Source organism: Lepisma saccharinum, chromosome 23 (genome assembly GCF_977018435.1).
Source record: "Lepisma saccharinum chromosome 23, izLepSacc3.1, whole genome shotgun sequence".
In the NCBI taxonomy this organism is placed as follows: Eukaryota; Metazoa; Arthropoda; class Insecta; order Zygentoma; family Lepismatidae; genus Lepisma; species Lepisma saccharinum.
The window spans coordinates 44,978,267-45,002,873 of NC_139251.1; the positions used below are offsets into that span (position 1 = coordinate 44,978,267).

Consider the following 24,607-nt stretch of genomic DNA (forward strand, 5'->3'; position numbering starts at 1 on the left):
CACTGATCGGAAACAATATATTAGTTGTTCAGTTGGATTTTGCAGAAAACTGGTCAGTTGTCCTACCAGCCAAAATTTAGAGCTACCACTCGCAAAATTCCCCAGCATCCATATTTATATGCGTGGCCCATTTTCATGGAGAAACAATATTTTTGACATGAAATCAGCTCTGTGATTAGTGATGACTTGCTCCATGATAGTGCACATGCTCGAAGAAGTACACCTCATTTACTACTTGATATTACAATAATATGGGGCTGCCTCACATTTCAAAAATAAATGTCAAATGTATGAACTTGATCAAATATTCCACACAATATCACATGAAAATGAATATTTTCTGCAACTGGCCATGGTAAAAGTGAATGTAATAGAAAGGGAGGTTTATGTAAAGATTATATTAAGAGCAGGGTGGGTGAAAATCACGATTCTTAATTTTTAAAAATGCATAAAATTGCCTGTATGATTTATGGCACCACACATATAGAAATATGTTTTTATAGAAAGGCTTTTTCTAGTAAACAACCCTGTAAAATATTTGAACAGTTTGATTAAAGCAATTATAAAATTATATGAATGAATATGAAAATGAATGAAATGAAACTATAACTATTTCCACAACTTTTCTTTCAGTGAAAATGTAACATTCTGGATGTACTCTAAAATTATAACTTAAAATATCTTTTATAGTCTTAGTAGCTGAATTTCGACAATTTTGTAATAATAGTTTGCAAAATATCAGCTGCCATGTTTATTTACAGTTTAATGATAATGACACTATTAAACTGTTTAACATTAATATTTTGTATATTATTCTACACAAAATGTTTGCTACTTTTGCCTATAAAAATTTGGTAACAGTTTCATATATTGGAGACACATTTCTTCATTTTTACAGAAATGACTTTCTCTAAGGTTTCCAACGTTCGTCGAGGTATTTTCTTTCATCGTGGAATGTATTTGACCGCGAAATCATGTATTTTTCAAGAGGAATATCTCACCGACGCACAATTGCCATTGCTTTCATTTGCTTCCCCTACGTGAAACGGATGCTGCATATGTTTGATGACAACCCCCTGTCAGTGTTTCCAACCCCTTATTTTTAACTATGCTTGCCAAACCTAACCTTATTGGAAATGGTTCATAGGGCTATCCGTCATTGGTTTGTGGGGCTATCCGTCAGCTACCCATGCATATGTACAATTTGCACACGTGACGAACATGATAGTAGGCATTTTTCGGTGAAGAAGGTTGGAAACACTGCATACCCACAACCCTAGTCAATTTGTGGCTTCCATATTGTGTGTTACGGAAGCGAAAATAGGAAAAAAAATTACTCTCTATGTGAAAAATGGTGTTTGTTTTCGTGTACAAAGCATAATGGCACCTTGAACTATGTTCCACAATACACAATTGGTAAGTACGAACCATGCGAAACACAAACTATCCGATTTTAATGTGTCTCCGATGTACGAAACTGGTACCAAAAATTTAAAAAAGACATTCAAAATTTCACTTATTCCCCACATTTTTCCAACATCTCACACTACTCCTAAAATTGTTTCTTGTTATTCTCATGTCCCTGTTACAAATACGAAAACTGCAAGTATTTTTCTCTTTTCATTCCTTTGCAGCATAATTTTGAAGAAAATATGTTTTCATAATTGCACACTTTTCCATCTCATTTTTACAGGCTTATAATTTGGTTATCACGTACTACAGGAAAAAAACTATTTCAGCTTTTAAGAGCCATTATTTTGAAATTCGAACAAAGTGAGATATAAATACAGAGAAACTAGTACTCACTTTTATCCGTGAAGCTGTTTTTTTCTTTTTCGATTAATTTCAGTGGCCACTGCCACCATCCTCGTTGGAACTTGCTGTACTGTTGCTTGGCCAAAAGACACATGCCAAGCAACAGTACAGCAAGTTCCAACGAGGATGGTGGCAGTGGCGACTGAAATTAATCTAGGGAAGAAGAAAAAAAAAAGTTTCGTGGATAAATGTGAGTACTTGTTTCTCCGTATTTATATACTACCGCGTCTCTCCTTTCCCAATTATGAAAGTGAGATAGTTGTATTTTTTGATCGTCATGTTTTTTTATATGTTGAAGTAGGTCATGAAAAATGAATATTATGCAATTTTCTGATGCTGAAAAAAAAATTTCCTGCCCTGTGGAAAATGTCCAAGTTCAAGGTCAAACTTGTCCATTTTTCATGAAAAGTGAAACATGAGTACGTTTGGAATGCTGTATCTTTGAAAAGCAACAACACCCCAAACTTTTGTTTTTTGATATACTGTTAGTATAGGACAGTTTGCTTGTATACATCAGTTGTTTTGAGGGCCATTGTTGCTTTCCATTGTTATGTGGCAACAAAGAAGGTCCAAAATGCTGTTTTTGCCTGTTTTCGGCCCTTAATATCTTGGTTAAGCAACAATACCCAAAAATTTTGTTTACTGGGCATTGAAGCTCACTATTAGGACAAGCTACCTGGTATAGCACATTACTTGAATATTGACGCTGTTAGCAGATATATATAGTGCTCCCCTGTGCATAGCACCATGCCATGAAGGCGTATATGGGGTGTGGGGGTAACGCCCCACACTTTAGAATTAGGCTTATCTCAAAACTGCTGAAGGGTAGAAAAAAACTTAGTATGGCATCTTGTAGCTGAATATATGTACTAACACATGGAAGTGAAAAATCATTGGGCCTCGTCCCATTTGAGAAAAAAAAAATGTTAAGAAATGTCAATATAAATTATCACACTTCCTCCTCTATCAGAAAGTGATTGATTTGTTGTTTTAAGTCCACTTTAAGCACAGTAAGGCTAATCGGAACTGCACCTACAGTTTAAAGTGGGATCCGAACCACTTGTGCCTCCACCGGGTATCGAACCCGGAACCCCTTGATTACAAGGCGACGACTCGACCACTGCGCCATCGGGGAGGACCCTTATCAGAAAGTGGAACAGCCCTTTCTGCTCCCTTTCTTTGTTCCAAATGGAACAGTCCATGTCTTTAAAAATTGTGGGACAGTTTTAGTTTGTCTTTCTTTGATGGATAGCGTAGTGGTAACGTCACTTCCTTGTAATCAAAGGGTCTGGGTTTGATGCAAGGTGGACGTACAATTGGTTCGGAATCCACTTTAAACTGCAAGTGCCAGCAATTGGTTTAGATGCCACTTTAAACTGCAAGTGCCAGTCCCGATTACCCTTCATGTGCATAAAGTGGGTTTAAAAACAAACTCTACGTACAGTGATGTACCATGGACTTTCGAAATTGGGGGTAACCTATACATTTTTGTAATAGTCAGCCATCATTTTGCCACCTTTTCCTGCATTTGACATTCCTTTTACTGGCCAAAGGGAGGGATTATAATCCCCTCCTCCCTCAATTTTTGGCATGCCATTATATATTTCTTTCAGAATTCGTGCGATAAGAGAATGTTTGTAAAAGATTCTGTATTATTGTATTCCCAAAAATAAAACAATTTTTCAATTCAGGTAGGCCTAGGAGCAGACCTTCGTGGCGAAGTGGTTACCACAACACGGTACGCCACCAGGGGTCCTAGGTTCGAATCCCTTTCCGTGTAATGATTGTTCTTTGTGAGTCTCTCTTCATCAATTTCATAATATCATCACTCATCCTCATTGTCGCAATTAGCCAAAAATTGCAGAAAAGCAATGTAAAATAACTTATCAAGCAACCACTCTCAAATAGGCCTAGGAAAAGCAGGTTTATGATATTTCCATCATATTTAATATTGTTGCTGCAAATTATCAATGTGATTTTGTCATAATCAAGGCCATTGCTTGAATAAAATGTTAAAACATCAGACAATTTATATTTTCGGGTGCTTTACCTTGCAAGCATAATGGCATACTCCAGATGTGCTTGGTTTGCTTTGGATTGTGGTGTGGACAAGCAAACTGTCTTATACTAACAGTATATCAAAACAAAGGTTAGGGTTTGGGTTTGAGTTGGTGTTTTAAGTCCACTTTATGCACAGTAAGGCTAATCGGGACTGGACTTACGGTTTAAAGTGGGATCCAAACCACTGTGCCATGTGCCTCCACCGGGTATCAAACCCGAGACCCCTTGATTACAAGGCGACGACGCTACCACTATGCTATCGGGGAGGCCAAAACAAACGTTTGGGGTGTTGTTGCTTTCCAAAGATACAGCACTCCAAACGTACTCATCATTCACTTTTCATGAAAAATGGACAGTTTGACTTTGAACTTGGACATTTTCTACAGGGCAGGGAAAATTTTTTCAGGGTCTGAATATTAATTTTTCATGACCTACTTCAACATATAAAAAAACACTGAGATCACAAAATGCAACTATCCAAATATCACTTTTTTGTTCGAATTTCAAAATATTGGCTCCTACAGCATTACATGTGACATTTTTCACACAGAATGTAACGATGTATGAGATTGGATTGAAATATTCACAATAAACTCATTTCTTAGAATAATGAAGTACCTTTTGGTGTCTCCTAACAAACTAAAAAAAAGAACTTGAGCCTGATGACAGACTGAATACATGACACTTTAAAAACGTGGAAAAATTTGACTTCATTTGTTTGTGAAGCATATAGGCTCCAGATGAAATATCTAAATTACATTCAGAAGCATTTAAACCTTAATGCAACTACAAACAATAACAATTTCCAGATTAATTCATTTTGTTATTTACATGGAGTAGGATCACTTTTCGTGGAATGCATCATATGTGTAAATCCTATCCCATTTTTTCTTTAGGGGAATTCATGATGGTCAAGAGGCACCTGCTGCCTGATTTGAAATAGAATGGGCCAATAATTAAATATTAACAGTAATATTGTTATTAGCAATACATGGTCAACGGCTGTTTCAATGTTAAATACGAATTTAAATTTTAAAGGAGAATAAGTAGTAACAATTGGTATTTCTTTGATCGTTTATCACTAGTAATATAAACATCAAATATGAGATGCACATACCTTGCTTCTTTTCTTTGATGCTTTTAACTTGGATAACAGTTTCTTCTGAAAGAAAAAGGATTACATGTTTACTTCAATATGTCCATTTTAAAATGACAAAATGACACACACACATATTTCTTCATAGAGTTTACTGTCAGCATTAGTTCATATTTTAAAAACTCTGATCCACAAAATATAGCTGCATTTAAATTCATCACAATATATTACGAGAGATGTTCATGCAATCTTCTCTTAACTTTTTTTATATTGTAATAAGTAAGGAGTGAATTTTTAGGTAAAAGTACACTCCCTACAAAAAGTTTGGAATATTACTATATTAGACACTGGGTGATAGGCACAGGCTTGGAATGCAACAGCACATGGTATCTGTCTGTCTGTCTGCTGGACGTTCTTGTATTTTCGCCAACATATTCCACCATGCCTATCACCATTGTCTAATATAGCAATATTTCAAACTTGTGCCAAATATAACAATATTCCCAACTTTATGTTCTTGCTTCAGAAGTCAACCATACTCTGTAGAAGTGTGGACCATATGGATGCAATGTGAAGTCTTATGTCACATGAAAATGCATAATTTAACACATAAAACGCCTATTCCTGGAGAAAAAACAAAAATGTACATATTTTAGATATTCCAAACAAAAAAAAAGTTTTTGAATTCTTTGTGTACACACATAATTTGAAGTTAATGTTTAAAATGGATAAAATACTTTGTGATAATTCAAGATTTATCGAAACATAGATGTTTAGAAAACAATTTGGGGTTTCTGATGCATTTTGTGTGGAGTAATATAAAAACTGGAAACCTCTACACAACTGCTTTGCGACACAGTAATAGGAAATTGAACTGTCTATCAGAGGCATGCATGCAAGTGCTTCAAGACAAATCTGTTCGAAAAAATATTGGGTACCGAAAACTGTGTAAACTTTCTCATGATCTGGAGAGTGAACATGTAGGTTAAATAGATGTTAAGTGTGCATGGCATTGCACATTTCAAATATGCACATCTGGCTACGTGTGTAGTTTTCATAAGTCATTGTTCATATTTAATCTGCTCAGTGGATAATTTGGTATTGTGCTTTGTTGTTCATTGTAATCACGAGAATACAACAAGCAAGTCCTGCTGTCACTGGTGAGTACTTATTTATTCGTTTGGCAATAATAAATATTTCCACAGTTTCTTGAACAAAAATATGTATCAGTTACTTAGCACCTAAAAATTCGCTCCCTAAAAATAAGTCTGAAAGAGGTGTAGAACTAAACTACAGGGTGGCTCAAAAAGTCACTTAACACCCCCGGAACAAGGCCACTGCAGTTTGCAACATGGAAATGGTGATGACCAATCGTTATCAGGCCAAGGAGGAACCACATTGACGCTACCCACGTGGTCGGTGGCCATTTTGAATTCAACTTCAGAATTTTAAATGGGAAGGGAGTGATATATCAAATCGGTCTAGAATTTCACGAGAAATGCAATGGTGAAGGTTTTTTTTTATGTATCTTAAACCAGTAAAATGTTATGACTGAATTCTTGTACCAATTTGCTCCTTTTCGAGGTGTTAGAAAAATGCCTTAAAATTTGTTTAGCGCATTGGTAATGCATTGAGATCAAAGTGATGTCTAGAGAGAGAAGTTCACATGCCATTGCACACGATTTTAATCGGATACATCCACAAAGAGGTGCGCATTATGAATGGTTGTTGCGGACAATTTACAGTGTGACGCTTCCATTGAATTAAAAGTCCTTCACAGTGACAAGGCTAATGCTTATGTTCATAAGGAAGTTCGTAAACAGAATATGTGACCTTCGTCATCTGATAACTAACTTTGGACAGAAACTGCTTCACAACATTCCCATAGTGTTCTGGTGTTCCTCCCTATCGAAAAAAAACTGTAAAAAGTAACTTCTTCCATAAGCAAGGATGAAAAACCTGTTTATTTAACAAATCCAAGTAGCCCTAAGCATGTAAGGTTCCGTTGATGGAAAATTGACTAACCAATCGTGTTCCACACAGCATGCCACACCATTAACTTACCAGCATTACCCATTGAGCTTTGATCTGTCGAAAATGGGTTATCAGATAAAAAGCATTGAATATTCTGTTTATGAACTTCCTTATGAACATAAACATTAGCCTTGTCGCTGTGAAGGACTTTTCATTTAATGGAAGCGTCACATTGTAATTATTCGCGACAACCATTCATATTACGCAGCTCTTCATGGATGTAAAAGATTAAAATATTGTGCAATGGCATACGAACTTCTCTCCCTAGACGTCACTTTCATCTCGATGTGTTACCGATTCGCTAAACAAATTTTAAGGCATTTTTCTAACACCTCGAAAAGGAGCAAATTGATACAAGAATTCAGTCATAACTTTTTACTGGTTAAAGATACATCAAAAAAAAACCTTCACCTTTGCATTTCTCGTGAAATTCTAGCCTGATTTGATATATCATACCACCCCCTTCCTATTTAAAATTCTGAAGTTGAATTCACGATGGCGGACATCAAGATGGCCACCGACCGTGCGGGTGGCGTCAATGTGGTTCCCCCTTGGCCTGGCAACGATTGGTCATCACCATTTTCATGTTGCATGCTGCAGTGGCCTTGTACTGGGGGTGTTAAGTAACTTTTTGAGCCACCCTGTATAACTGTTACTTTCAAATCTTCATTAGGAACGTTTCACACCAAAGTGGCAAGCGACATGCAATAGGCGACACTTGGAGATGAATCTTCAGAAATAAATGCAGCCTTTCATACTCCAGAAGCGAAATGAACTGCAAATGCTGCTAGTCGTTTGCATGCCACTCAGACTGGGCCATTTGCTCAATAGCATCATGTCATCTTGGTCTGTCGATACCACATACGAAGTGAATGCTTTTATTTAGACTAAAGGGTTCAACTTGTTGCTCGTTACATCAGTATGAAACCCATGTGTTGTATTGTAAACAAGCTATTACTTGCAACAGGAACAGAAAATACATTAGTAGTAAATCTTGTACACACTGTGCAATGAGTAATATGACAAGAAAGTTTGCAAGGTTCAGAAATGTCTCCATTTTCAGCTTTGATAGGCCGGCCACTGAATCTAATAGTGTGGAAAACAGGTTGACGTCTAAGGGTTAAAATAAACTGCTAGTCCTCTTGGAAGGCAAACAATTACAATCCGTAACCATTCCTTAATTATAGCAATCAAACCTGTCTCACTTACAAATATTTTTCGGAATTAAGAACGAAGTAACTATATTGAGTGTCAAGAGTGAAAAAGATGTCAGTTTCTAACAGGCTGGATAAAAATTATGATTTTTATTTAAAAATATATATATATTGTTTCCTTTGTTTTCCTCTCTCAGAGCCTAATAAACACGATTACATGATTACAAGACCAACGTATTTTAACCAAAAGTGATTCTGATATCTACAAATTCCTTATGTACATTATTCTATATATTATTTCATTACAGTGATGAATTCAATTCATCTTGGTTTCTACAGTGGAACAAATACAATAAAATTAAAGTTGATTAGGTAAATTTGAATTTGAAATTATTACACAGTATGACCCCAAATTTTATGTCGGAATTAAATGCAACTTCAGTTATAACTAGTTTATTGTGTTTAGAACATCAAATTGGCCTTTTCTTCTTCATTCTAGAGCATGTGTTCCTAGATGACCTCCATCTAGCTCAGTGTAATTTTTGAGGTGCAGCACAAAGTTGCCCAAGACGTCCTTACAAACAGACCAAGGAATGGCTCTTATCTCCTCCCTGATGGTTTCCTTGAGTTCAATGATGGTCCTGTCCTGGGTCTCCCTGCATACACTAGGTCCTTCAGATAGTCCCAAAGGAAGAAATCTGGGGGGGGGGGGGCTAAGGTCTGGTCTATGAGGTGCCCACTCAAAATCAGTCTTAAGACTGATCACATGGCCTCCAAAGTTCTCTTTCAGCCAATCTTGGGACAGGTTTGAGGTGTGACAGCTTGCTCCATCTTGCTGGAACCAGAACTTTCATTTACTAGTAGTAGTTTCACGAGATATACCGAGGGACTGACTTCGCTTGCACACAGAGCATCTCGGACTTTGCTGAACTGACTCTCTCACGCTCTCGACCACCTCGGCTGTACGCTTCTTGGGACGTCCTGAGTGGTTTGGACGGTTGTCACTTGCTGCATTGAGGTTCTCCAAGGACCCATACTTCTCAAAGTGGTCCACCCAGTTCTGACTTCTGCTTTTCGAGGGGCCCTCTCACATTTGAACTGATGCACGAAAGTCTCCTGGATTTTCTTGAAAGAGCCCATCTTGTAGTAATGTTTCACTCAGTACATTCTTTGCTCGAGCTTCCATTGAGGGCTAGCTGTTTTCACAGGCGTTGCTTCTGATATGTCCTCCAAAATAAGGGTGATTAGTGAATGGATGTAGGAAATATCACAAAAGGTTCGCGTGGGGCCCATTTTTATTGAGTCACCCTGTACAATTGACAATTTTTCTAGATTAGTGTATCCCATAACATTTGTGACTTGTGTTTGTAGATGTATTTCGAGTCTGAGTTTGTGAAGTGGCAAATGTAAACACTGCACCTTAAATGGAATATTTTAAATAGTATGTATACCGTTTAATTGAATTGAATTAGAAATTTTGGATACATTGAAATTACACAGACCCCTTATACTGTAAATATATATGTGTGTGGGTGGTGAGAGGCGGTAATACATAAGGTTGAAACAGAGAAAACATCTGCTTGTTCCCTTGAATTTTTTGAAAGTTCACCTTGAAAACTGGGAATTATACTTGAATTTTATCATGATCCTAGAGTGGCAACCCTGATTTTGTATGATTGTTTTGCTGCAATGCGTTGGTTCATTGACCCGGATCTCAGAGCTGATTGCAGGTTGAAGTGAGGTTAAGGGTGAGTCTATATTTGTCGGCTGGTTATTGTCCTTACTGAGAGATCCAAATATGTGTTTCGTTTGCACATTACTTTAAATCGCATTGTAAAAGGAACACTGTGTGGGAAAAAAAAGTATTTGTGTTTATGACGTACTTGAGATGAAACTTTGAGTTCAATTGTCACAAAAATGTCTAGAGTAAATGGAAAGAACGAAATTCTAACAGTGGACAAAGTGGATGCGGCAATTATTGTGATCCCGACTTTCCTACAAGCACATCAACAATGAGTGTATTTTGCACGGCCTGGGTTTTGTATTTAAGATAAGGAAGCGTTCGAAGACAACATTGTTGCTTGGCTCCACCAATATCTGCACCATCAAAGCATTACATGGACGAGACATGAGTTAATGTCAGCTATTCTGTAAACAAAACTTGGGAGGGCACAAAAGTTGTTTTGTTTCATATCGGCACGAGTTCAGCCTTAGGCGAAAAAAGGAAGTTTCATTGTTGCGTACACATAGGAAGCGAAGTTGGTTTTCTGGAAGTGTTTGCTTGTTGTTTAGTTTGAAAAAATCATAAGACAGCATTTTGAGACGTGGTTTGCCGATATTCTAGCCAGACTTCAAGCAAATAGCTTAATTGTCATGGGTAATGCTCCGTATCATTCTGTAAAAAACAATGCTTCCAAAAAAAATTACATTAACCGTGGCTTTCGTCGAAGACTGGCAAAAACAAAGTCATATGAAATTGAAAGCTTCTTCACTCGAGCGAATAACACTTGTACAGGCAACATGTGTGGTATACGCCCGGAGCCAGTATCATATGTATAATTGTAATTTGTCCATGGTAGTGGGCCCTCAAATGTGGATCCTGAAGTGAAAGATGCAGTGAAATTGAAACTTAAGTGAACATAGTCGTCATCCCCATTTTAAAATGTGGTTTAGGGGCTAATGACCGATCCTACACCCTTGATAATTCAAACTTTTTTCATTCCAATCCACACATTCCGATGTCTTAAGGTGTCTGAAAGTGATTTTAACATGCTGAAACCACAAATAAGCGATATATTTAACCTCAAAATTTGACCACCGCACGTTCAATCCTTCACATCCTGAACCACTTTTGCCACTTAATTGAATAAATTTTTGTCATACATACAAGAAATAAACAGCGGATATCAAAGGATAACACGTAATTACCATCACCATGAAAAAAAGTGTAATTTTTTAAAAAATAACGTCTGCTACAGTTCACACATTTCTTGTTCTTGGCAGCTCATGAATCTACATCAGGGTCTCTATTGAAGAAATCATAAATTTGGTTAAGGGTACCAACTTCCGAGTGCTTGATTACCCCTTGAATCCCCATCTAGAATCCCAAAGACCTCGGTCAGTGGGGCAAGTGGGCGGAGTCTTGATGGCACTACTCGCGGGGAGCCTTGGGTGAGTTTCCCAACTCGTTGGGCGGCTCCCCACCTTACCGGTCCCCGGCCACCGAAGCGGCCGGGGTCCAGCATTGGTGGTTCTGCCTTTCAGAGTGCAGGGACCCACGGTCACGCAGCTCCGGGCACGGCTTCGGCCTTAGAGGTGTTCAGGCTTCAGCCGTCGGACGTAGCTTCGAACCAAGGTTCAATCGAACCGGCACGGTACCATTGGTCCGAACCTGGGGTTCCTCTCGTAGTAACCAGGATTACCTTGGCCGCATTCTAAACGCCAGGAGGATAAAAGTAACCTGTGACAAACATGTTTGGTAGCACACTTTCCATTTGCGATGTTCACTTCAACGATGTTCATGCTAAGAGAACCAAACCTAACAACATAGGTATTCCTCGTGTGCATGACATCATAAATCATTACCTCAAAAAATTGCCAATAACTCACTTATAACGCATTTCCCACGTGGTAAAAACAACAAGAAACATTCATATGAATAGCAATCTTTCCAACCCACTAAAAATTTTCAAGTTTCTTGCGGGGTATGAAGGGTCACCATCACCATAGTTTAGTCATCTTACCAATACAATGACATGTGAAAATTGAATACATACTTGTTTTGATAATAGCATGATTTTTCTTTGTATATTTGTGACAAAAACACATGCAATTAAGCATGCAACCCATTAGGTTCAAAGATGATTATGTAAAAAGCGCTGGTTTCTCAAATTTCTTTATCAGCTTCGGAAACTGGCTCAGCGAAGTTTGTTGGTATCTTGTAGAATAACACAATGTGATTGGTAATATATTCAAAGATGATTCCTCCAGTCTTATATCTCATATTATGACATTTGATTCAAGTTTCTCAATCTGTATTTGTTCTAAACGAGTGTTTCTATACTTAAGGACTACCCTGCATTACTAATTCATCTTACCTTTTTCCATGTCATCTTCTGAACTGTCTTCATCTGCAAAAAAGATAAGAAATGTTGAAAGATTATTTTTAATGATCAAATCAAAAATAAACACATTAAATTAGTTAAATGAAACCGAGCTTTAAAAATTGGGTTTGGCTATTTTCAGCAAGTGGTGGAAGGTGTATATTTCCTTGACTTATGGTGTTTAACCCTTAGCTGGTGAGGTGTATATTTTTTGGGTCCTAACTGGTGAGGTGGGATGAGACAAACCCCAAAAAAAAAAAAATGTCCTCACAAAGGAATGGTTGTGAATATAGTTCAAAAAATAAAGTAATAAATGAAGTTGATTTTAATTAACATAACTACCTCACATATTTAGACAAAACATTACAGAAAATACACATAAATGCTATTTTCTTTCAAAATGCAAAACGAAAAGCAAAAAATGAACACATCTTTACATTTTTTAAAATTTTTGCAGCTCATAAAGAAGGAAAAATTTAAATTCTTACAAAATATTTATTAGTAGGACATAGATATAAAGAATAATAAAAAAAAATCTACAATCAGATTACACTGATGCATTTTTCATGCAGTTTATATTTACTCCACCTCACTCTGTATATGCAATAATATTTCACCAGACTGTTTGAACCATGGAGCTAAGAAAAGAGAAGGAGCAGCATCGTGCGATTTTTCTGAAGCCGGGTCACGTGACAGAACCGGAGAAGTCAGACCAAAACATTCGAAGATGCCGTAAGAAAGCATGTAATTTTGTGTACTTCTGAATAAGATTTTGGGAAGCAATGGTGCCTGCTCAACACACGGCTGTACAAACTGAAGCGACAGGAAACCTGAAGGAATAATATTCCATAAGCAAATAACGCTAGTTATAGTTTGTTTTCTAGTATTTAAGTGTAAAGTAAACCTTGAGCTTGCGTTTGTAGTTGGAGCCTACTTCCATGCTCCTTCCAGCCAGCGTGCGCTTGCAGCAACCGATGCAATGTTGTTCTGTCTGCGAAGTCATTGGTTGAAGTAGAAGCAGGCGGCAGCATGTGGCTATCTTACTCAGACCATAAGTTCCTCCCACTGGCTTCAAAACGAAAGCAAGGAGCGATACGAGACTGCAGGCACCTGGTTTGAACAGGTCAACACAACCTCATCCTCGCACAGCTGCTAGAGAACTGACTGAAAGGTACTTAAGCATTCCAGGTAACAGATGTGACTAATATGTAAATACAGTCACTTCAAAATATTCGTGGGGTAACTCAAAACCCACCTCATCAGTTAAGGGTTAATATTAGCTTTGGCGTAAACTTGCTGAAGCAAGTTATAACTAGAAATTGAACCATGAACAAAATGTCTGTTGCCCAGGATGAAATCAGAATTAACAATCAGAACTTGGGCCATTTCTTTATTGTCTTCTTGCATACAGGCTGTTGTTGCAACTACATAGTGAGGTGCAAAGGGTACATATTAGGTTAGGTGGGTAAGGTTTAGGGATGTCAGCATTAAATTAAGATATCCGTAAGTGCTACCACTTGATCACATTATACCTGGTATCAAGTATGAAACACCTGACAATACTTTAGTATCCAAAATGGCAGTAAACCAAAAACGACTAATTGCTAGTGAAATCACAACTTCTCCAGTAAATAAAACATGATGAGGCTCTTAAATGTATTAATGTAGCCGTTAAAACGTGTCCCACCTACCTACTGCCATGAGAATATAAAGGCATCAATAAAATTCTACTCGTGTAGAAACTGTGGGTGTACAATACAACAGGGTGTGCGGGGCGAAAAACGTATGATCCCGACTAGTTTTTATTTCCCGACACGTTAAAAATGTTGAATAATACAAACTATTTCCCCTTCAATGTAATGTTTTTTTGCAATTTTGGAATAAAAACTGTTCATTTCAAGAAATTTTAGACACATGTATCGCAGAAAACATCTGGAATTAAGCACTCTTTAATACAATTAAATGGACAAGAGGATCCCAGAGAGTCGAAAAATAGTTCCTCGAAGTCTGGATGGGAAATTAGTTTTTCCAAATCCCGATACAGACTTCTTGAGATCCCTCACAGCTCTAGTGTACAATGAGGGTTTATCCAGGATTTTTCCCTTGTGGGGGTGTTGGAAAGTTTTGGGGGGTGTAAGTTTGGGGATCTTAAGCGCATATTTTGGACCGATTTTATAATGTTTGCCCTAATTCAATTTGTTCATAGATGTTTCCAGAGATTAAACCCTCCCTTCCCTTCACATAACATTTCAAATATTGCTAAAACACAACAGATGACATTCAAAAACACAAAGTTCAAATATATTATTACCAGGAATTATTTCATGCAATTCTTAAGCTAGTTATACAGAAATTAGAAACATTTGCCCATATGTTTTAAATGTATTTGTATGGTTCTTATCGTAGGTGTCACTCTTGAGTTCATCTTGGGGGGTGCCCAATTCATCGATGAAATATCAGTGCTTGGATGTGTGTGTGCTCTCGCCTGTCTCAAGTAGTAGCAATAAGTACAGATATAATATGACTCTTGAATAAAAGATCGTACTGCAAGACAAACGAGCAAGAAAATTTTTAGAACTATTTCCTTGCAAACTGATTATGCATATTGATAATTAAACATAGCGACAGTATCCCACAATGTTTACTCTTTACAATCTTGCTTTGCTCATTCGGCATCCTCTTTACCTCAGCACATGCCCCCTGCCCCCTCCCTGTTCTAGCTTCAGTTACAAATTATGCATATATATATATAATTTTAATAGTTCTATGTAGCAAGTGGGTTCCAAATTCTGCTGGTGTTTTCAAATCTATGTTTAAACAATGATTTACAAACTGAAATAAATTAATGTAACTCTATAGCCTATATTTAGAGCATGGCCATGAAGACTTTAAAATATAGTGGGAAGTTGGGATGCACGTTTGATAGATGATATCTGGTATTGCTTTTGAACAAAATTGATCAAGGAATTTCATATTGAAGTTTCATACCCTTACAAAGCTTTGGAAAATACGCTTGGGGCTATTGAGAGAGTATCTCTCAAATATTGAACAAGAGACTCTAGGGAATTAGGAGTCATGTGCATCTTTGCCTTAAAAGAAAACTAAATAACACATGCAAATAAATGCATGGCATGTTAACTGCAAAGGGAAAGCAAGGAATTTTCACATCTAAATTGAGGTAATGTTTATTTTCAATTATTTAAAAATTGAATAGCATTTCTTTCACTTTTGAACACAAACAGCACAATGAACCAAACGATTTTTTTCTCTCCATGTTTTCCACCAGGCAGTGGCAAGCGCCGTCATGAACAAACTGGTGCACCTATGGTCAGATGTAAATTTGGGACTTAACATAAATTACATTTCTTTTTTTGTTTATTCCATATACTTCCTTTGCTTCTTCTGAAAAGTTGGAAAAAATTAAATATGTCATTATGTCAGGGAACCAATTAGATAACAAGAGGAAGTCAATTTTTACTAAATCTATATCTTTGCAAACTGACAATAACTTTAATTTAACAGGGTACCAGTAATTTCACAGGGCACTACGACGTTAAAGCTTTTCTATTTATATTTTTATCTGTTTTGCTTATTCGGCATCCCATTTGTCCTTAGCGCCCAGGCAACCAGAACATGTGGACCACCCCCCCCCCCCTTTACAACTTTCTTTCTAATCTAATATATAATTTATTTTACAAAGGTAAGAAATCTTACAGCCACAAAAATGGTCACATACATTAACTATAGACGTGAATGAATCACTTTGGTTCTTCATGAAATACTTGTGGTTTTATATCAAATACGCAGTCAGTAAATTTTATATTGGTATTTTATAAATATTGTTGGAAGAAATTATACCTACATATAGTGTCACTGCTTTTCTACTCACCACTTTTGGTTTCATTCTGTCTGGTTTCATTTTATCTACCTTCTTCAGCCAGTTTTGCAGTAAAGTTTAAGTTTCAGACATTGTTACACTAAGCAGAATGACAACACACGAACTGAGATGCTACACTGAGACTGGCTTAAGGCATTTGACTGTTATTTTCTCCACCACTGCAAAATCATCCATCTCGTCCAAGTTACAGAAAGTTAGTGTTGATATCCAAAGTAACAGAATTCAAGGTAAGGAGTTAAATCTGTATCTTTCGATTTCTTCCCTTACTTTTATGGTACATTTTTCACATGAAAGAATCGAAAAAAAAATGCAACAAAATTTAAATTTCATTGAACTCAGGGGTTAAATTTACAAATCTGTAACGTATTTAATAAATATTGGTACTATTATAGTATAAGGGAAACACCTATAAATCATATATTTCACACTTTTTTACATTGGTACCATACTATTCTGCATTGCGGAACATTTCCTAAGGTAAAATAATGAACGAAAATAATGTATATATCTTACATTAACGAGTACTTACAGTTGTTCCTTATTTCCCACAAACCATCCACGGTTGCCCCCAAAACCATTAGCCCAAAAATTGACGATAGCATCACGAACCATCACGGGGTCGAGCTATGCCTACTAGGTTAGGTTCCATTCGCACTCCTTTCGTTCAATTTAGCATATACGGACAACATCGGCTTGCAGCAGCAGCAATATCGTGTATTGTGCTCTCGTGCAGAAAGCAAATGGCGGCAGCAGCAATAGCACGTCGGAAAAATAGATTTTCGTAGAAAAAGACATGTTTTCGCATTAAAATGGATCAAAACTAGATTCACGAACTTCCACAACGCTACAGAAAATGATTTCCGTAAGTACTTTCTCCTGTAAATTTGAAGAAATCTGTTTCCCTTATACTATAATGATACTGAAATATTTATTTAGGTATTCAAACGCTGAACTGTCAACACTATGTGTGGTATGTGCTCCCTGCAAACGACTTAAGATGACGGACCCCTCTCCGATTTTCTTCACATTTGGCATACTCACTAATTGAGCCCTCCTAATAACGAATCTGAAGTTATAAGTTGTCGGAAACGTCAGGAAATTGCAAAGTAAGTGAAAATAAGGCGTTAGTTTTCGGAATGGAAACAGTCTACTTTCGCGAATTTTTTTTTTGTTTCACAAGGAAATATAAGTACCAGTTCCATAGATCGCAGACACATTAAAATCGGATATTTTGTGTTTCACATGGTTCGTACTTACAAATTGTGTATTGCGGAACGTAGTTCAAGGTGCCATTATGCTTTTTACACGAAAACAAACACATTTTCTACTAAAATAACGCATTTTTCTAAGTGCTACCGAATGCACGTAACTGTGCGATATCGCTTACTTTGCAAATGATATAGCTTCTTTTCTTTTCGAATATCAGTGTTTCCAACCTTCTTCACCGAAAAATACCTACTATCGTGTTCGTCACGTGTGCAAATTGTACATTATGCACGGGTAGCTCACAGATAGCCCCACGAACCATTCCGATAAGGTTAGGTTACGTTTGGTTAGGCAAGCATAGTTAAAAAAAAAGGTATCGAAAACAATGACATGATTTCCTGGTCAAATAGATAGCCTACCACGATGAAAGAAAATACCTCTACTAACGTTGGAAACCTTGGAGAAACTCATTTCCGTAAGTACTTTCTTCTGTAAAAATGAAGAAATGTGTCTCCGATGTATGAAACTGTTACCGAAATATATATATATTCCTGATACTACCATGACACCAAATTTTAACTATGTTTGCCTAACCTAACCGAAACTAACCTAATCATGGTTCCCATTATTTTGCAATTTCTAGACGTTTCCGACAAATTTTAACTTCAGATTCGTCATTAGCAGGCCTCAATTAGTAAGTATGTCAAATATTACAGGTGTCTGGTCATCTTAAGTCATACCAAGTATTGTCATTCTATTGTTAATATAGAAATTCATATTTACACCCCCCCCTCTACAGGAAGGTGTTCCACTTTTCTGCTTGGGGGGTGTTTGTCAAAATTTGGGAGTGTGTTGGGGGTTATTAGGGGTGTGTGTATAAATAACTGACAATGATGATATTAGAATTACACAATATGAAATTGACGCACACACATATATATATTATATCTAAAACCAGTGTAGAAAAATAAATGGTGCTATTATAGTATGGGGGTGACACCTATAAATCATATATTTCGCACTTATTTACATTGCTAACGTACTATTTTGGAATGCGGAACATTTCCTAAGGTGAAATAATGCATTTCTTACATTTACGAGTACTAAATAAATCTTACCATCATCAGGTATGTCGTTTTCTTCGCTTGGAAGAAAAAACCGTAACCTTTCTATGAACTTATACTCAGCAATTATTTGATCTCTAACTTTATGTTTTTGAATTCTCATCGTGCCTCATCTGCTGTAATATCACACCAAACAAGACGAGGCAACAAATTACTACACGCCGATAACTATTGTTACAGATTTACTTCAAACATTAGAAAAGATATAGAAAATTAAATCACATGCGCTGAACATCACAGGCTAGTTGCAAATGCTACCCAAGGAATATAGATAGAGGTATTTTAGGAAGAGCATTCCGAGACACGGAGCTCTCCCATTGGCTAGAAGCCGCAACGAGCTCTGACGTGACCAAGGGGATCTGTCAAGTGGCGAGGCTCGCGTAGCAATGGAAGCTTACGGGAAATATTTTCATTTTTCATTGTCCATATCTTGGTTCTATTAACCATTTGCAGCAGAATAATAAGCAAAACGCAAGGAATAAGACCTATGCAATAATATGAAGAAGTTTACAGCACGCAATTACAATAAATGGCGTTATACAAATCAAACAAAAAGTAATCACGACTATCCTCTTATATCGCCCCTACATTGAAATCTGAAGTTGCATATGAGTAAATAAATACAATTTTACGTATTAAATATTTCGCTACCACACCAATACTTATTATCCTTCACACCTTCAAATTTTCACAGATGTTTGTTATTAATAATTGGTTCATTTGTCACGGTATCTAGTGACATGTGAAACGCAGTTCGATATAAATTATTTTTTATATATATTGATTCATTTTATGCACAAACATGAAAGTGTGAGGTTTGATCTTATTTTGTGAATAAACTTGTATCCGAGCCAGACGTCGGGGGTTGGGGACGAGTTTTTCTTGAGTGACAGCCGCCGCCTAGAACATGACATATTTGCACCAACGCGGAGATAAGGAAAGATTATTTTCGCCGCTACCGGGCTCGAGTCGCAGCAGGCGTTCAAACCCATGTTCACGGATGACCAGGAGAACCAGCTGGAGCCCAACTCTGCAAGGATCCAGGACGCGTCGCTGACCGCGCCTTTCAAGACAATGGACAGAGGTCATTTCCATCCCCTGAGAAAGCGAAGCCAAGCCACTAGAGCGTCCTGTTCAACGGAAGAATTCGAATCTCTTATATATAGGCAGTACTATGATTCCAGACACAGTTTTTACCCGGATTTCACCGAGAGAGCATCTCCGCGCTACACTCTCGCGTGATTATTGTTTTGTGTCCGTGAACTTTGTTTCCTTACGTACTGTGAGCGACTTGCGGATAGGGAGTTACCAGTGTGCGCCTTATTTTGGTGAAGATTACGCGGTGATTTGTTTTTGCCAAGCGTGGACTACATAAGGATGGAGGGCTAAAGAAGATAGAGAAGGGGGGGCGTCGCTTCCCTGACGCCTGCAACGACGCCGAAGCCAGTCAGACGACGCCAAAACGAAACACTGCCCAAAGCCCGAAGGACGCTTTCAGATCGACGTCCCAACCAAAGCCCGAAGGACGTTTCCAGATCGACGTTCCAACCGAAGCTAGTTACCAGAGAAAGAGAGGGAAGGATGATACCAGAACGACGCCCAAACGAAGCCCGGCACCAGAGAGAGATGATTGCAGATCGACGTCCAATTGATGCCCGACACTAGAGATATTCCGAACCGGCGCGTGACCACGTACACCCGACGCTAGTGACAAGAGGAACGCCCGAAGTACTGAGGAGGTGCAAGTACACCATGTCGTCGCAATTATTCCTCGTCGCGATCGACCTCGGAGGACAATTTCGCCACAAAGGAACCGTGTGCAAGTCCCGCGTCCAGGAGAGATGAATAACCACGCCATGTAGCAGAGTCTGGTACAGTATACTTCAGAGGGTCTCATGTACATGTAAACGTGCGTCGTTAGTATCAACACCGTACAGTTAACGCCGAAGTCTCACTTATTCGCAAAGTTACTCAGGAAACCCCGAACCTAATCCCCGCATCTGATAATTTTTGGTATTGTTATAAAAAAGAGTCATTTCATGTTCAGATGTGCTAATTTAATTGTCTGCATTCAGGGTTAGAAGCTCCATTTCATTTCTTTAATATTTAGTATAAATTGTCAAAGTGTGCTCCATTTTTTGTGTAACCGACCGCCCCGTCGCGCCATTTGATTTGTCAATACTTGACTGATTCCTTTTTAATTGTGGAAAGCGTAGTTGTTTTTATTGCAAGGTCGTGTGCGTGAAATAGTATTATTTGTTGCATAGTGGTTTTTAAGGTAATTTTTGCTCGCGCCGACGATTGATTTGTGTATTTCCGGCAGCTGGAGCCAATTAAGTTTTTGCATCCCTATGTAATTGTGTAGTTGTTCTCATTGGACGAGAGAGGCTTATGTGTAATAACCCCGTCCGAGAAACTTGTAAAATGTCGTGCTTACGACTGGATGCATACGTACATTCGAACGAAAGATTTAACCACGCCGACCCAATTGTCTTAGTTAACCGCTTTCCGAGGGCTGGCACTTAAGTTAATTTAAAAGAGCACAGGAGCTGGCAGACAAATGCCCTAAATTCACATTAAGGTTTAAAACTAAAGAGAAATGATGTGTTAATGAGATCCATGATTTGTATCCATACTTCACATGTAAAAATACCTCATGTGTGTGAAAGAGAGATAGAGTGAATGTTGTGAGAGTGAGGAGGCATTGTAAACAGTTGTTGATTGCAATATTATTTTGTTGTTACAATATATATTCACTTTTTACCGTTCTTCAGTGTTGTTATTTGACGTTTTTTCAGGTACCAGATATTATGCTATTAGTGTTTTATGATTGTTCGAATCTACATATCAAAGGTAAACAAAACAGTGTAACTTTTCAAGGTATTAATCTCCGCCTCGCAATAGTATGACAATAAACGACCGTCTCAGTACCGAACTTGATAACTGGACCGTGAGTCACGACCGATTTCCCGTACGCATAACGACGTTTGGCCCCGTGCCGGGGTATGATTGACACGTCATTTCGGGAACCGTGAGTGCACTCGTTACATTTGGCGCCCGAACAGGGACGGCAACTTTTGTCATGTCTTTCCAGGAAAGCCAGGTTGCGAGAGCGGTAGAAATTTCGTTGTTATATACGTCATGCATAAAATTCTTGTGTTAGGTTCCTGATGGTGTGTGTTTTTCGTTTTGTATGTCGAGGGTTATTTTCATGTATTTGTCGTAGGTTCACGTGTAAGGACACGTTATTGGGCGTAATTGGTAACAATAGGGCAGATATTTTTTTCGGCGAAAGCAGCAAGGGCAGCTGCATAGGGCATTTTTTATGTACTTTTTGTGTACTTTTTGGTTGTTGGCGTAATTTATGGCATCAGGCTGAGTTGCGGGATAAGGGATTCCCGACGGACCTCCTTTTTCTTTTTATGTATCGATTTGTAATTCACATTTTGTGTGAGCTCGCGTAAGTTTGCGTAACTGTTCCAAAGTGCGACGGAAGATTGAGCAGATAATTAGGGAAAGGCCTTCATGAGATTAAGAAATCGTCGTATAGACTGTTTGAACAAGAGTGACGTCATGATGGTTTGCGAGGCTTGTGGAAAGGAATTTGCTGATTCCGAAATCGACAGCGAGGGGGCCAGACCGGTTTGTCTTCAGTGCAAGGGCCCGTTGGAAATGGAAAGGGAGATACCAAGTGCCCAAGGGGGTACATCGTCACGTGCGGACAGCGACCACAGCAAGGAAGAAGATGACGTAGGAGGTGGCAGTGTTGCCAACCAATTCAAGCTAATCATCCAGAGATGGGAAACCAGATTGCAGACCGAGATGCGGACCATGTTCCAGGAATTGCAAACCAGGCTGCAGACCGATGTACGAGGGATGGGAGAACGCCTCAAAGGAACAGTTCGCGCCCCCGGAGAAGAAATGACGCAACAACTCCTCCCAACGATCCAAGAATCCGAGGCTCAAATCAAACCCAGGACCGCCGAGACCGACGCTCGCATCATGGATCAAGGAGCCAAGGTGGCAACACTGGCGCAGAGCGTACGTGGACAAGAAGGAACCTTGCAACACATCGGCCAGCAAAGTGCACGGCTGGAGTTCTTTTGCAATCTGAGCAACGATGACCTCGAGCGACAAGTGCGGCGAGCAGCGAACCCAGCGGAAAGGAATTCCGAGAAGATAAAGGGAATCCAGGAAAAACTGCAACAATTGAACGTAGCCAACGTTCCGGTATCACCGCGAGAGCCGACAGCTATGACGTCATCGCAGCCAGCTGAAGTTCCTTCGCCTTCAAGGAGCACGAGTGACGTAAGACCGACTAAATGTGTCAGCCGAGGAAGCGAAGTGGAATCGGGACTACATCTTCCATCGCCGCGACCGTTCGAAGCCCAAACTTCAAGCCAGGACGACATATGGCCTAAACCACCGTCGGCGAGAGCTTTGTACCCGTCCGAATGTAAGAAAAACTTCAAGAAGTTCTCCGGGGACGACCGGATATCGCCGTCTGCCCTCGTCGAGGAATTCGAAGCAACAGCCCGGGAGTTAGGACTGACGGATGGAGAGCGATTGCTTGTACTGAAAGGCAGGATGCAAGGTCGAGCAAAGAACTGGCGGGATCAGAATGAAAGACACTTTCATTCGTACTCGGCGTTTAGGGAAGCCTGCCTAACGCACTTTCCACGCTCTATGCAAGTGAAGGGAAAGATCAAGAAGCCGTTTTTCATGCACGACGGGCCGTATTTTTGCAGAGAAATGCAAAAGGTGGAACTGCTCCGACGAAAAGCGCCAAGAGTGGTTAGCGCGATATAAAAGCACAAGCGAGTCTTTGGTTTGAATTCTGATAAGGATGTGAGGTACATTTATCCTATTTTTGTGTAAATTATTGAGGGTATAAAATGTATATTTATTATGTAAATTGGAGGTATCGTTTATATCATGTGTTTTGTGTTATCGAACTGGTTTATTTTTCTTGTACAGGGTGTTAAAAAATTTGTAGTCAAAATTTCATGCCCCTGAGTAGTGAAAAATTTTATTCGCCTACAGAATTTTTTGATCGGAAGGAGGGCGAGATGTCACGGTATCTAGTGACATGTGAAACGCAGTTCGATATAAATTATTTTTTATATATATTGATTCATTTTATGCACAAACATGAAAGTGTGAGGTTTGATCTTATTTTGTGAATAAAACTTGTATCCGAGCCAGACGTCGGGGGTTGGGGACGAGTTTTTCTTGAGTGACAGCCGCCGCCTAGAACATGACATATTTGCACCAACGCGGAGATAAGGAAAGATTATTTTCGCCGCTACCGGGCTCGAGTCGCAGCAGGCGTTCGAACCCATGTTCACGGATGACCAGGAGAACCAGCTGGAGCCCAACTCTGCAAGGATCCAGGACGCGTCGCTGACCGCGCCTTTCAAGACAATGAACAGAGGTCATTTCCATCCCCTGAGAAAGCGAAGCCAAGCCACTAGAGCGTCCTGTTCAACGGAAGAATTCGAATCTCTTATATATAGGCAGTACTATGATTCCAGACACAGTTTTTACCCGGATTTCACCGAGAGAGCATCTCCGCGCTACACTCTCGCGTGATTATTGTTTTGTGTCCGTGAACTTTGTTTCCTTACGTACTGTGAGCGACTTGCGGATAGGGTGCGCCTTATTTTGGTGAAGATTACGCGGTGATTTGTTTTTGCCAAGCGTGGACTACATAAGGATGGAGGGCTAAAGAAGATAGAGAAGGGGGGCGTCGCTTCCCTGACGCCTGCAACGACGCCGAAGCCAGTCAGACGACGCCAAAACCAAACACTGCCCAAAGCCCGAAGGACGCTTTCAGATCGACGTCCCAACCAAAGCCCGAAGGACGTTTCCAGATCGACGTTCCAACCGAAGCTAGTTACCAGAGAAAGAGAGGGAAGGATGATACCAGAACGACGCCCAAACGAAGCCCGGCACCAGAGAGAGATGATTGCAGATCGACGTCCAATTGATGCCCGACACTAGAGATATTCCGAACCGGCGCGTGACCACGTACACCCGACGCTAGTGACAAGAGGAACGCCCGAAGTACTGAGGAGGTGCAAGTACACCATGTCGTCGCAATTATTCCTCGTCGC

The 24,607-nt window shown here is 39.1% G+C and overlaps 1 protein-coding gene across 2 annotated transcripts in view; it reads right to left on the bottom strand.

Annotated features, from left to right (window-relative positions):
* LOC146005305 (uncharacterized) overlaps positions 1-24,607 on the bottom strand; it is a 56,820-nt gene that overhangs the window by 7,911 nt on the left and 24,302 nt on the right. The window contains exons 1-3 of one of the 2 annotated variants that reach the window (XM_083144436.1): positions 18,486-18,734; positions 12,258-12,290; positions 4,994-5,038 (exon numbers count right to left, since the gene is read on the bottom strand). In XM_083144436.1, coding sequence (XP_083000562.1) covers positions 4,994-5,038; positions 12,258-12,290; positions 18,486-18,594 — 187 coding nt within the window. In that variant the 5' untranslated portion in view covers positions 18,595-18,734. Of the gene's footprint in view, positions 1-4,993; positions 5,039-12,257; positions 12,291-18,485; positions 18,735-24,607 lie in introns of those variants that run through there. The other variant, XM_083144437.1, reaches the window with a different exon arrangement.